Source organism: Hemitrygon akajei, chromosome 22 (genome assembly GCF_048418815.1).
Source record: "Hemitrygon akajei chromosome 22, sHemAka1.3, whole genome shotgun sequence".
NCBI lineage: Eukaryota > Metazoa > Chordata > Chondrichthyes > Myliobatiformes > Dasyatidae > Hemitrygon > Hemitrygon akajei.
Genome location: NC_133145.1, coordinates 9,206,364 through 9,220,850, shown reverse-complemented (window position 1 = coordinate 9,220,850; position 14,487 = coordinate 9,206,364). Strand labels below are relative to the sequence as shown.

The following is a 14,487-nucleotide window of genomic DNA, read 5'->3' as shown; positions in this document are numbered from 1 at the left end:
GAATGGATTGGTAACTGGTGCATGATGTGGAGTGCAAGCGATACTGAATGGAAAAAGTATTTTTACTTGGTATCATTCTGAATTCCATCATATAAAACTTCGCCCAATGATCAGAGCTCCACATTGATCAACCACAATAATCTGTTTGATGCCTGATTGGATTTTCTTGTACTGTGCTTTCAGTGCTTGTTTTCTTTGTTTTAGAATCTCTTGCACTTAATGATCCTGAGCTCCAACATGAAGACCCGAACTTCATGACCTATAGTGAGCGTTATGATGTAGCAGTGAAGAAGAGTTCTCTGATGGTTAAAAAGATCCAGGAAAATGCTATCTCAAACCCAGAGGAAATCATGTTCTTCAAGAGGTGTGTACTGTAGAAAGCACGATGATCCAGTTTGTACACATTCTCCCAGCATGTTGGCTTGGTGGAAAGCACCTGTTCCTGTGTACTTACCTTGTGTTCTTTGGAGAAGGGTCTGATTGAAGTTTTTAAAAATGTTAAAAGAATTTGAAAGTTTACAATTAAAGCTAACATGTTTAAGAGTCAAGTTAGGAAGAACCTTCTGCCCCTTTACATGGTGTTGGATTTTGAGTCTTTATCTGAATATTGAAAACTCAAATTGTTTCATGATGAAATAAGCTAAAGTATTAATTGGTCTGAAAATGGGTGAAGGCTTCATAAACCTGAGGTACTGCATTCAGTTGTGGCCACTCCATTATAGGAAGAATATCAAGCCTTTGGGGAGGGCGTAGAAGACATTTACAAAGATGCTGCCTGGATTAGAGGGGTATGCTCTAAGGCAAGGCTGGACAAGCTTGAGTTGGTTTATTTGGAGATTTGATAAGGGTTTATATGATTATGCGAGGCATAGATGGAGTAGATATCCAATATCTTTTTCCCAGGGTTGAAATGTCTAATACTGGAGGCCGTGCATTTAAGGTGATGGGTGCAAGTTCAAAGGCGATGTGTGGGGCATTTTATTTTTAGACAAAGTGTTGGATCCCTGGAATGTGTTACCTTTGGTGTGGTGATAGAGTCATATATGAAAGAGGTGATTAAGGCCAGTGTGCTTTTGAGTAGAATGATGTGAAGTGGGTCAGAGTACTCTTGTGGTTTGCATGGGCCAGCGTCCAAAAATACTGTTTGCCTGCAGTGCCACTCAGAGGTTACAGAGTAATTTGGAAAAAAAAACACATTTGGTACCATAGAATCTTGTAAAAACAAGACACTGACCACTTGACAACTAGTCTGCAGTTCTGCTACTAGAAAGCTTTTCAAGTTTTACCTACCCAGTAATTCAAGTCAAGCTATTCAAATTAGGTTAGATGTGTTAACTACACTACTTACCATCTATATTGTTAAATATAATTTCTATTGCCATCTGTCTGTTGCAGATTTGAATTTGGTGTGCAATTATAGATTTGATGTTAAGTAGTGTAGGTTAATATGGGAACCTGTGATAAATTGAGGCTACGCTGAGTACTTAGAAATAGAACATCTTTTGTCTTTTGGTTTGAAATTAAGGCAGCTTCTCTGTTAGATTAATTGATTAGCAAATTAATTAATTATTATTTATTAGTAAATTCCAAGTACCCTGCATTCCATCCATTGTTAGTGTCATCATATTATTTAACTATGTCGAGGATATTGGATGCACTCTAAGACAAGAGGGCACAACTTCAGGTTTGAAGAATGTCCATTTAGAACAGAGATGCGAAGAAATTACTGTAGTCGGAGGGTGGTATATCTGTGGAATTTGTTGCCACGAGTGGCTGTGCAGGCCAAGTCATTGGGTGGAGTTAAGGCAGAGATAGACAGGTTCTTGATTAGCCAGGGCATCAAAGGGTATGGGGAGAAGGCAGGGGAGTGGGGATGACTGGAAGAATTGGATCAGCCCATGATTGAATGGCAGAGCAGACTCAATGGGCCGAATGGCATACTTATGCTCCTATATCTTATAGAATTATAGATAGACTGTAAAATCTAGTCCCAGATGGGGAAATGGATGCATATGTATTCTTTTCATAAGACAGTTCCTCTGTGTGGAGAATGATAGAAAATGTTAACATAGGACTCTTTCATAGTGTCTGTTTCCTTTATATAATCTGACCTTTTTGACCTTTGCGGCACTTAATTTGAGATTTTATAAATTAGATCAAACAAGTTAATTGCATATGCTTAAAACAGTGAACTATAAGCAACACACACATGAATTTTGGAGAAACATAGCAGGTCAGGCAGCATCTATGGAAATGAATAAACCGTTGATGTTTCGGGCTGAGACCCTTCCGTGAGCAGTGAATTATGTTATGGTAAATATGCAAGACCTTAACAAGTACTTTACAACTGTACTTGAATCTACTAGTTATTCCATTATTTTATGAACTTAGTTTGGAAATTGGTTAGAACCCTGTTCTCCCTGCCCTGACAGAGATCTTCCAAACCTTCAATTTTAAGTTGGATTTGAATGTCTTAAAGTTTAGCAGAATAGTGCTATAGGCAATTGGTCATATTATAGTTAGTATATTTAATGCAGTGCTTAAAAATTGAACTAAATAATGCTCATTATTTGAACCCAGTGAACAGCTTTTGTACAGTAATTATTGTAGTTCTTTTGGAACCAAGGCCGATAAGAAGAAAGCCCCTTTGTCAACAGCTTTTAAACAGCTTATAAAAATCCAGCCTCCAAATTAACCTAGCCGTGTTTAAACTTAATGCTTTAAATGCTATTCATGCAAAGTGACACTTTGTTGCTTTTCATAACTTGAGTGCATTCCAAAACCCTTTACAATGATGACTGCACTTCAATATTAAATAGTCATACAGTCATAGAAATGTACAGCACAGAAATGGGCCCTTTGCTCATCTCCTACCATGCACAAAACCATGCTGACTATCCTTAATCAGCCCATATCTATCCAAATACTTGTATATCAGGTCCCTTAGAATACCTTCCAAAACTTTCCCACTACTGATGTCAGGTTTACTGGTCTACAATTTCTTTGTTTATTTTTAGAGCTTTTCTTAAACAGCGGAGCAACATTGGCTATCTGGTACTTCTCCTGTTGCTAAGGATGATTTATATATCTCTGCTAGGGCCCTAGCAATTCTGCACTTGCCTTCCACAGGGTTCGAGGGAACACCTTGTCAGGTTCTGGAGAATTATCTGTCTAATTTGCCTCAGGACAGCAAACACCACCTCCTCTGTAATCTGTACAGGGTCCATGAAGTTGATGCCACTTTGCCTCACTTCTATAGACTCTGTGTCTGTCTTCTGAGTAAATACAGATGCAAAAAAATTCATTTAAGATCTTCCCCCAGCTCTTGGCTCCACACATGAATTACCATTCTGGTCTTCCAGAGGACCAGTTTTGTCCCTTACAATCCTCTTGCTCTTAATACATCTGTAGAATCCCTTAGGATTTTCTTTCACCTTGTCTGTAGCCACATGCTTTCTTTTATCCCTCTTGATTTATTTGTATTCTCTTGCATTTCTCATAAGCACCTTATTTGTTCCTACCTGCCTATACCTGCTATACACCTTTTTTCTTAACCAGTGCGTTAATATCTCTTGGAAATCCCTAGGTTCCCTACACCTGTTTTCTTTACCTTCTATTCTAACAAGAACATACATGCTTTGTACTCTCAAAAATCTCACTTTTGAAGGCCTCCCACTTACCAAGTACACCTTTGCCAGAAAACAGCCTGTCCCAATCCACACTTACTGGATCCTTTCTGATACCATCAAAATGGGCTTTCTCCAATTTAGAATCTCAACTCGCAGACCAGACCTAATATTTTGCATATTGACTTTCCATCAGGTGGTCACAATGCCATTAGTTTCAAAGCGGTCCCCAACACAAACTTCTGTCACCTTCCCTGTCTCATTTCCTAACAGCAGATCACTCTCCCTTGTTGGACCTTCTATGTAATGCTTAAGGAAACTTTCCTGAAAGCATTTGACAGACCCTATCCTATCTAGTAACACACAAAATGCTGGTGGAACGCAGCAGGCCAGGCAGCATCTATAGGGAGAAGCACTGTCAACATTTCGGGCCGAGACTCTTCATCAGGACTAACTGAAGGGAAAGATAGTAAGAGATTTGAAAGTGGGAGGGGGAAATTGCGAAATGATAGGAGAAGACTGGAGGGAGTGGGGTGAAGCTGAGAGCCAGAAAGGTGATTGGCAAAAGGGATACAGAGCTAAAGAAGGGAAAGGATCATGGGACGGGAGGCCTAGGGAGAAAGAAAGGGGGAGGGGAGCACCAGAGGGAGATGGAGAACAGGCAGAGTGATGGGTAGAGCGAGAAAGAAAAAAAGGAGGGGAAAAGAACTAAATAAATCAGGGATGGGGGAAGAAGGGGAGGAGGGGCATTAACGGAAGTTAGAAAAGTCAATGTTCATGCCATCAGGTTGGAGGCTAACCAGCCGGTATATAAGGTGTTGTTCCTCCAACCTGAGTGTGGCTTCTCCCTATAGAAGCCCGAAACGTCGACAGCACTTCTCTCTATAGAGCTCGAAACATCGACAGCGCTTCTCTCTATAGATGCTGCCTGGCCTGCTGCGTTCCACCAGCATTTTGTGTGTGTTGCTTGAATTTCCAGCATCTGCAGATTTCCTCATGTTTGTCTAGCCTATCTAGTCCTTTTTACAGTATGGGAATCCCAGTCATTATGAGTAAAGTTAAAATCATCTTCTATAATAACCTTGTGTTTCTTGCAACAGTTTGTGATCTGTATGCAAATGTGTTCCTTTAAATCCCTGGTCTAGTGGGAGGACTATAATATAGCCCCGTTAATGTGGTCAATACTTCCTTATTTCTCAGTTCCATCCATAGCACCTCTAGACAAGTTCTCATTTGTTCTGACTGAGCACTGCCATGACATTTTCCATGGCTAGTAACACCATCCTCTCCTCAAATCCCTCCTGCTCTGTCACGTCTAAAACAACGGAACGCCGGAATATTGAGCTGCCAGTTCTGCCCCTGCTGCAACTAAGTCTCATTAATGGTTACAATATCATAATTGCAGGTGTTGACCCATGCCTTGAGCTCATCTGCCTTTCCTACGATGCTTCTTGCATTGAAATGCTGCAGCTCAGAACATTAGTCACACCATGCTCAAGAACCATTCGATTCTTGATTTTTGTCTGAGGTCTCCACAGCCTTGCCACTATATGTTCTGACATTCTGGTTCCTATCCTCTGGAACTCTAGTTTAACCTTCCCTGTGCAACACCCTGCCCCTCACTCAATGCAGTATTAGCAATTTTTTTAACTAGGATATTATTCCCCTTCCACTTCAGGTGCAAACTGTCTCTCCTGTATTATTGTCATCTGTCATGCAGTTGTTTTGTAGCAGCAGTACAGTGGAATAGGTGTACTGTAAATTTTAGTAAATATTAAATTAGTGCAAAAAATAGATGGTGTTCATTGCTGACCCCTTGATATGGACTGGTGTGTGACCCTTGACTTCCCTTTCCTGAAGTCCACAAACATTTCCTTGATTTTACTGACATTGAGTGCAAAGTTGTTACACCATTCAACCAGCTGATCTGTCTTCATCACCAGATTCTGCCAGCAGCTGTCATAAATGCCATTTATGCTGTGCATAGCCATGCAGTCACGGGTGTAAAGATATTAACACAGTGGGCTAAGTGCACGCTCTAGAGCTGTGCCCATGAAGATGGTCAGCGACAAGATGTATTTCCAATCTATAATGACTGTGGTCTCTCAATGAGGGAGTTAAGGATCCAGTTGCAGAGGGAGGGGCAAAGGCCAAGCTTATTGATTGGTACAGAGGGAATGGTGTTGGTATTATAGGATGCCCCTCAATATGATGTCACTTTGATGCAAGCTATATCTCATACTTTTGAGAGCCCCATGTTTCAGTGCAACCAAAAAAGTCTAGTTAGCAAATGCAGGTATCACCAAAATATCAGCTAAAAAAAAATTCTCTCTTTGGGTTAGTGAGGTATAGTTTAATCTCAACAGTCTGTTTGATCCATGTTTCGATGAACCATTTTTGAGTCACTTTGCATGACCTTTTTGTATAATCCCTATGGTTCTTTGCATGTTATCAGTAGGTTACTGGAATAGATTTTTTGATTATCGCATATGAACCAAAGATTATATCTCAAGTTATTATTTGTATAATACTGTATATGTAATATGTATATAATATATAGTATATGGTATTGTTAGGTTATGTTCCTAGTCTCGGTTTCAGAGAAAAGTACTTGGATTTCATGCCGTAATAGTTGACTCAATGGAATAAAGCTGATCAGAGCACAAGAGATGTTATGCTTCAGAAGAGGACACAACATGATGGATGCATGACAATCTTGTGCTCAATTTCAATTTGTGCTTTGTTTTTGAAATTCATTCTTTTTTTTGCATTAAGCTGATAAGAATTCAACCATGATAGACAATAATTGTTGCTGCATGCAAGAGTTAATCCGATTACTAATGAAACTCAATGGCTGTGTAGCTCCTTCTCACCCTCTGTTTTCCTATGTCTGTATGCCTCTGTCTCTTCCGGTAATCTCTGCCTGTGTTTTTATAGGTATGTGCATCGTGGACGGCCTGAGCCTCTGGATCTCCACCTAGGCATGTTTCTGCCCACCATTCTCAACCAGGCTACTCCTGAACAACAAGATCGCTTCTTCATGCCAGCTTGGAATCTTCAAATCATTGGCACTTATGCACAGACTGAGATAGGCCATGGTATAGTACATGCTACAATGGTCTAGACTTCTTGGGCACATCAGAGTATAAAGCTTCTCTGGGATTCTTTGCCTACTTTGTCAGGGAATGGGTAGTTTAGTTTACATATCAATAGCTCCCACGTTAATTCTCTTAGTAGTCATACATTAGAGTTGTGAGTCAGGTAGTGGAAGTTTCCTTTGCTTCTGCTTAACTATTTCTCCCAGTCCCTCACCTGTTCTGCATGTAGGCATTTAGTACTGAAGTTCTTGCCTATGTGTTTTGCTATTAGTTCCGCATCTCATAATGATTACAATGAACTATTAGCAGAGTGTTACTACATTATGCTAATTATGTTACATTATAATGTTACATTATGCTGCTGGCATTTAGGGCAACAATGAAGGCCCTCCATCTCTGGTGGTGTTCAGGGCTTCCTTCATCATGTCAGTAGCTTTCTCTTTGTTTTCACTTCTGTTAGTCATGCAAGTCCTGGGTGGAGACTCAAGAATACTATCACATTCAGATGTAGAATAATTTGTCATTGCACTTTCTGTAACAATTTTGTTTAACCCCTGAACCTGGAGGACCAGTGGACCACTCTCAGTCTGGCCTCTACCCATTGACCTGTTTGGCATGGGTGACCCTTCCAAGAGCCAAAGCACAAATCCCTGACTCCTGCCAACATAGCTCTCTAGGTTATTGAGGCGCTCAAGCCTCCAAATCATGACAAAGTTGTGGTCCTCTTGGAGGATTGCCAGAGTACAATGCCTTTAACCATAGCTGGTTTAATGTATCCTGTCCACATTATTTGGCTTGCATGATTCCCTGTCTATGTGGTGAATTCACCTGAACTGTTTTTTATTTAAAAAGCTAGTTCCAACTCACCCTCAAGGAACTAAGGCCAGCAGCAAAAGTTGCCCTTCCTGTGTTGCCACATCCCAAGAACAACTACATCTTGAACAATGAAGTTGCTTTGCTTCTATTGTGTTGTGCACTGTGAGTAGGGTAGTTCCTGCCAATTTTTGGGCTGTCATTTTCAGGCACATTCATCCGTGGTTTGGAGACAACGGCAACATATGATCCTTCCACCCAAGAGTTTGTGCTGAACAGCCCAACTGTGACATCAATCAAATGGTGGCCTGGAGGATGTAAGTGAGCACAGTGATGTTTATTATTGAGTGGAAGATTTGCCAGCAGTAAATGTATGCATTACTTAGCATTTTACATTCATTTTTGGAATCCAGGTGACATTGGCAAGGCCAGCATTTATTGCCTATCTCCAATTTCCCTGGAGAGTAGTAGTGAACTACCACCTTGACATACTATACTGTCCTTCTGGTGTGGGAGTGAATTAAAGGACTACAACCCAATGACAATGCAAGATGTGCTATATTCCTGAGTCACAATGGTGTGTGACTTGGAGGGGAACCTGCTAGATGTGGTGTTCCCATGTCCTTGCTGCTAGAGGTCATGGGTTTGGGAGGTGCTTTCAGAGTAGGCTGCACTACATTCTGTAAATGACACGCACTGGAGCCACTGTATATTGGGGTTAAAGGAAATGGATGCTTAGGGTGGTTGATTGGATACCAAACGTGTGGGCTGCTTGAGAATATTTATCTTCGGAAATGGAAAGGTATTCAATTATACTTCTGATTGGTAACTATCCACCCAGTAGATGGCAAAGAGGCCTCTTGGGGTGGGGTGGATTTGAGGGTGGAGTGTGGGAGGGAATTATTCTTGACTGTACTGTTACAGCCAAGGCATTTATATGCCTGGTCCATTTGAATTTGTGATCAGTGGTGATCCCAGGATATTAATATGAGGGGTTCTGTGTTAACATTGAATGTCAAGTGTCAGGGATCAAATTTTTGCTTGTCGCAGATTTGTTATTACTTGTCACCCTGTGGAGCAGCTAGGATTTGGATCAGTAGAAACATCAAGTAGAAACAGTGGTTGAGTTAGTAGAAGTGCAAGTACCCAAGATGTTCCACAGCACATGCAGGAATTCAGTCCCAGAGCTTTCAGAGAGACTGGTTCAGAGAGTAGATAGAAGAAACAGACTTTGAAGTCACCAGCTTTTCAATAGAATTTCTGGAAACTTTTACATAATAAACTTGCACCAAATTATTCATCACTATTTTCTTTCATAATGTATAATCTAGATACAATGTTTATAGTTGCAAAGGTTTCAGACATTTTTCATGGTGGGTGATAGAAATTAATACAGTTGGCCCTCCTTATCCGCAAGAGATTGGTTCTGGGACCCCTCGCGGATACCAAAAAACACGGATGCTGAAGTCCCTTATTCAACCTGTCTCAATGCGGTGGACCTTAGGACCCACTGGAACCCCAGACCTTATTTAACCTGTCTCAGTGAGGTGGACATTAGGACCCGGCGGCGGAGTTCTGAATCCGCAGTGTTTCTGTTCACGAAAATAATCATGATCACGATTCAAAATAAAGTAGAAATAATAAAAAGCCATCAGTCATTGGAAAGGCGTTAGGATACGTTGGTCAACGATCATAACAATTTTGAAGGATAAGGTGAGAAAGGCCCTGCCCCGATGAAAGCTACAAATACAGTTGGCCCTCCTTATCCGCGGATTCCGCATGTGCGGATTCAACCGATTGCGGATTGGGAAAACCCGGAAGTTCTCTCTTCAGCACTCATTGTTTGAGCATGTACAGACTATTTTTTTCTTGTCATTATTCCCTAAACAATACAGTATAACAACTATTTACATAGTATTTACATTGTATTGGGTATTATAAATAATCTAGAAATGACTTAAAAGTATAGGCAGTCCCCGGGTTACGAATGAGTTCCATTCCTGAGTCCGTTTTTAAGTCAGATTTGAAGTTGGAACAGGTACATCCGGTATTATTTAGTGTCAGTTAGTCAAACGTTTTTCTTAGTATATAGTACATATTTTACCTTTCTATGCATATAAAACACTTAAGAAGCATATGTATTTCAATAATTAAACCATGCATTGCTTAGTAATATTTGTAGCTTTCATCGGGGCAGGGCCTTTCACATGCTCCATTAAAATTGTTCCGATCATTGACTGACTGTAGCCTAATGGTTTTCCAATGACCGATGGCGTTTCACCTCTTTCTGATCGCTTTATTACTTCCACCTTATTTTCAATGGTGATTATTTTTGTGAACAGAAACACTGTGAATTCAGAGCTGCATCGCCAGGTCCTAATGTCCACTGCACTGAGACATGTTAAATAAAGTCCGGGGTTCCGCTGGGTCCTAAAGACCACCACACAAGGACAGGTTAAATAAGAGACTTGAGCATCCGCTTTTTTTGGTATCCATGGGGGGTCTCGGAACCAATCCCCCATGGATAAGGGGATTGTATTACTAAGCAATGCAGTAGTTTAATTATTGGGTTTTGGGGTTTCGGATTTTTGATCCTCCCGGCGTTGAAACATACGTTCTAAAGCATTTTATATGCATAGAAGGGTAAAATATATACTATATACTAAGACAAACCTTTGACTAACTGACGCTAAATAATACCAGATGTACCTGTTCCAACTTACTTAGTAAGAGAACTTCGGATTTTTTAAAATCCTGATCCATGATAACCCACGCACATCCTCCCAAAACTTTAAGTCATCTCTAGATTACTTATGATGCCTAATACAATGTAAATGCTATGTAAAATAGTTGTTATACTGCATTGTTCAGGGAATAATGACAAGAAAAAAAAGTCTGTACATGCTCGAACAACAAGTGCTGGAAGAGCACTTCCGGGTTTTCTTGAATCGCAGTTGGTTGAATTCGCGCATGTGGAACTCGCGAATAAGGAGGGCCGACTGTATTTTTAAAAAGAAATTGAACACTTTTAATATAAACTCTTTAGTAGGGTTTTGGATATGCTTGAATAGCTCTTCCAAAGAGCTAGTGCTGGCATGTGACCATATGGCAGCCTCCACTGTTGTAAGATTTTTGGTTATACAGCTACATTACTATCAAGTTACTTGCTGTTTAAATCCCATTCTCCTGCTCCTTAAGAGGAAAGGTGAAAGGAGCTTTTAATTTAGATGTTTACCTTTTTCTCTGCTTGAATTTGCTCAGTTGTTTATCATCTTTTGTTTTCTTCTAGTGGGGAAAACTTCAAACCATGCCATTGTCCTCGCTCAGCTTTACACCCAAGGCCAGTGTAAGGGGCTGCACGCTTTCATTGTGCCCATCCGCAAGATGGGCACCCACGAACCCTTGCCTGGTAAGGAACATGATCCACATTGTCACTGGTTTGGATCCACATTCCCCATGTCACCTTGCTCTGCACATGCTCCAGCTTCTTTTTCTAAAGCTACAGGTTCTTGCTGAAGCCCCGCTGTTTCATCATTCAGTCTGACTGGTGTCCAACAGCAGCTAGCAAGATACAAGGACCAAAACCTTGCTTCTTGTGTTGAGGTGCAGATCAGCCAGTAACTTAACAGTAGGATGGGTTATATGGTCTGCTACTTCAGTTAGTCAGCTTCAACAATGCTAATGTTTAATCTTTTAAAGTTTTTTATGTTGGGTTTGGTAGGTGCACAAACTTTTTTAAATTTTAGACTTATTTTTCACATCCATTTTCTCTGTGCCAAGCTGTGGTCTCCATTGAGATTGTGACTTGATTGCTCTTTAAGTTCACAGAGATGGTTTTGGAGACAGAGGGAAGTTAGGAGTCAGGTTAGGGTTTAAAGACTGATATAGAAGAGTCAGAGGTCAGACTTCTTTGCATTCGAAGTCCAGCGACATAGATCGGTGATGAGGAAGGTATAGTTGGCGTTGAGGGTTCTGCTCCACATTCAAAAGGCCAGCGATGTGGACATGGGATGTAGGGTGTCCATGGTTGTCAAGCTGTCCCAGGTCAGTGTATCAGTCTGAACAGGAAGCATGAGGGCAGGTCAGTCAGCGTGTTTGGAGTTTGAGCTGCAGGGTCCCACCATTGGCTAGTCTGGGGGTCAATACTGACATTGAAGGCTGATCAGCAGTCATAGCCCTGTGGCCGAGGCTCAAAGGCTATTCTGGAGTTGGAGGACTGTCAGTGTGGGTGGGTGGGAGGGAGGGAAGAAAGGGGCTTGTTTTTGTTACTTGTGTTCCGTTTTGTTGCTTTCTTTGTTGTTCTCCCGATCACTGTGGCCATGCTATCTTGATGCTGGAGTACATGGTGACAGTTGCAGATTGCCCCCAGTGAATCCTTGGGTGTTGTTAAAATGAGCAATGCTGTACCTGTATGTTTTGTACATGTGATAAATAAGTCTGAAGTGAATATGATCCCACATCACACAAGTCGTGGGGCCTTTTGATCTCTGTGGCTCACTCTTATGTAAGGATTGCATAATTGTGAATGCTAGGTATAACCAATTTCACAGCCAAGGTTCCTGAGCTTCTCCCTGAGACTGCATTTGTCATAGACTGGATAGACATGATTATTCAGACTATGTTATAAGTATTGCATGCTGTATTCAGAATTCATTTGACCCTGGTGGACTTTAGGAGATCTAGGCCTCATATGGAGCCAGTGATCATTAATGGAGAATGTGTGGAGCAGGTTAAGACCTACAAGTATCTGGGAGTACAGTTAGACGAGAAGCTAGACTGGACTGCCAACACAGATGCCTTGTGCAGGAAGGCACAGAGTCGACTGTACTTCCTTAGAAGGTTGGCGTCATTCAATGTCTGTAGTGAGATGCTGAAGATGTTCTATAGGTCAGTTGTGGAGAGCGCCCTCTTCTTTGTGGTGGCGTGTTGGGGAGGAAGCATTAAGAAGAGGGACGCCTCACGTCTTAATAAGTTGGTAAGGAAGGCGGGCTCTGTCGTGGGCAAAGTACTGGAGAGTTTAACATCGGTAGCTGAGCGAAGGGCACTGAGTAGGCTACGGTCAATTATGGAAAACTCTGAACATCCTCTACATAGCACCATCCAGAGACAGAGAAGCAGTTTCAGCGACAGGTTACTATCGATGCAATGCTCCTCAGACAGGATGAAGAGGTCAATACTCCCCAATGCCATTAGGCTTTACAATTCTACCGCCAGGACTTAAGAACTTTTTAAAAGCTATTATTAATGCTTTTTGAGATAGTGATTTAGATGCATATCATATTTTTTACTGAGTTAAGTATTGTATGTAATTAGTTTTGCTACAACAAGTGTATGGGACATAGGAAAAAAAGTTGAATTTCCCCATGGGGATGAATAAAGTATCTATCTATCTATCTATCTACCTGTATGCTTGTCCATTTGCAGGTGCTCAATAGTGACTGGAACACCGTCTTGATGAGATGTTTTACCCACTGATCCTTGGCTTGTGATACTGAATTGGAGCCAGTTTGGCGTGCCGGATCTGGCTTGTTTGGCAATGGTGCATTACACTAATCTCCCTCTTCTCTGCTCCCTAGGTGTGGTAGTGGGTGATATTGGACCGAAGTTTGGATATGATCAGGTGGACAATGGCTTCCTAAAGCTGGAGAATATCCGAATTCCTCGTGAAAACATGCTAATGAGATATGCAAAGGTAATGAGTAGAGTGAATGAGGCAAAATTCTGTCAATGCAGTATGGTTAAGATCGGCATATTTTATTTTCTGCCTTCACCTGCACTGTGCTAAAAAGAAGTAGTGCTTGATTTAGCAATAAACTGGTTAAAATTGGGGAATTGTTTGACCAACCTGCATCTCTTCTGATTTTAATGCAGTTTCTTCATGTTGCCACCCATTGATTCTTCCACTAGAGCTCTACTGACTCAGTATGTTCACTGATCCTTCCAAGTTGCTCAGCCTGCTACCCCCCATTCTTGCCATGCATTACAAATTATATTCCTTGTTCAGAATCAGAATCAGGTTTATTATCACTGGCATGTGATGTGAAATTTGTTAACTTAGCAGCAGCAGTTCAATACATAATACAGAAGAGAAAAAATAATAATAAAATAAAACATTAAGTAAACAAGTAAATCAATTATGTATATTGAATAGATTTAAAATATGCAAAAACAGAAATACTGCATGTTTTAAAAAAAGGTGAGGTAGTGTCCAAAGCTTCAATGTCCATTTAGGAATCGGATGGCAGAGGGGAAGAAGCTGTTCCTGAATTGCTAAGTGCGTGCCTTCAGGCTTCTGTATCTCCTACCTGATGGTAACTGAGAAAAGGGCATGCTGGAGATCCTTAATAATGGACACTGCATTTCTGAGCCACCGCTCCCTAAAAATGTCCTGGGTGCTTTGTAGGCTAGTGCCCAAGATGGAGCTGACTAGATTTACAACCTTCTGCAGCTTCTTTCAATCCTGTGCAGTAGCCCCTCTATTCCAGATAGTGATGCAGCCTGTCAGAATGCTCTCCATGGTACAACTATAGAAGTGTTTGAGTGTATTTGTTGACGTGCCAAATCTCTTCAAACTCCTAATAAAGTATAGCTGCTGTCTTGCCTACATTGATATGTTGGGATCAGGTTACATCCTCAGAGACCTTGACACCGAGGAACTTGAGGCTGCTCACTCTCTCCACTTCTAATCGCTCTATGAGGATTGGTATGTGCAGTGATTGGATCAAATTCCCTTCTGTTTCAAAAGGTGATGCCAGATGGGACTTACTTGAAGCCTCCAAGTGATAAGCTAACGTACGGTACAATGGTCTTCATACGCTGCATGATAGTGGGAGAATCAGCACATGTATTGTCTCAAGCATGTACCATTGCTGTCCGTTACAGTGCTGTTCGACACCAGTCAGAGCTGAAACCTGGGTAAGTGTCGAATATTTGAGTGTGAGAGACTGGCA

At 41.2% G+C, this 14,487-nt stretch overlaps 1 protein-coding gene across 1 annotated transcript in view; it reads left to right on the top strand.

The window, feature by feature from the left end:
• Positions 1–14,487, top strand: part of acox1 (acyl-CoA oxidase 1, palmitoyl) — a 60,874-nt gene that overhangs the window by 7,877 nt on the left and 38,510 nt on the right. Inside the window, exons 2-7 of the mRNA XM_073026666.1 lie at positions 205–364; positions 6,564–6,724; positions 7,747–7,854; positions 10,827–10,946; positions 13,114–13,229; positions 14,283–14,452. Of these exons, the coding sequence (XP_072882767.1) occupies positions 205–364; positions 6,564–6,724; positions 7,747–7,854; positions 10,827–10,946; positions 13,114–13,229; positions 14,283–14,452 (835 nt within the window). The remainder of the gene's footprint in view (positions 1–204; positions 365–6,563; positions 6,725–7,746; positions 7,855–10,826; positions 10,947–13,113; positions 13,230–14,282; positions 14,453–14,487) is intronic.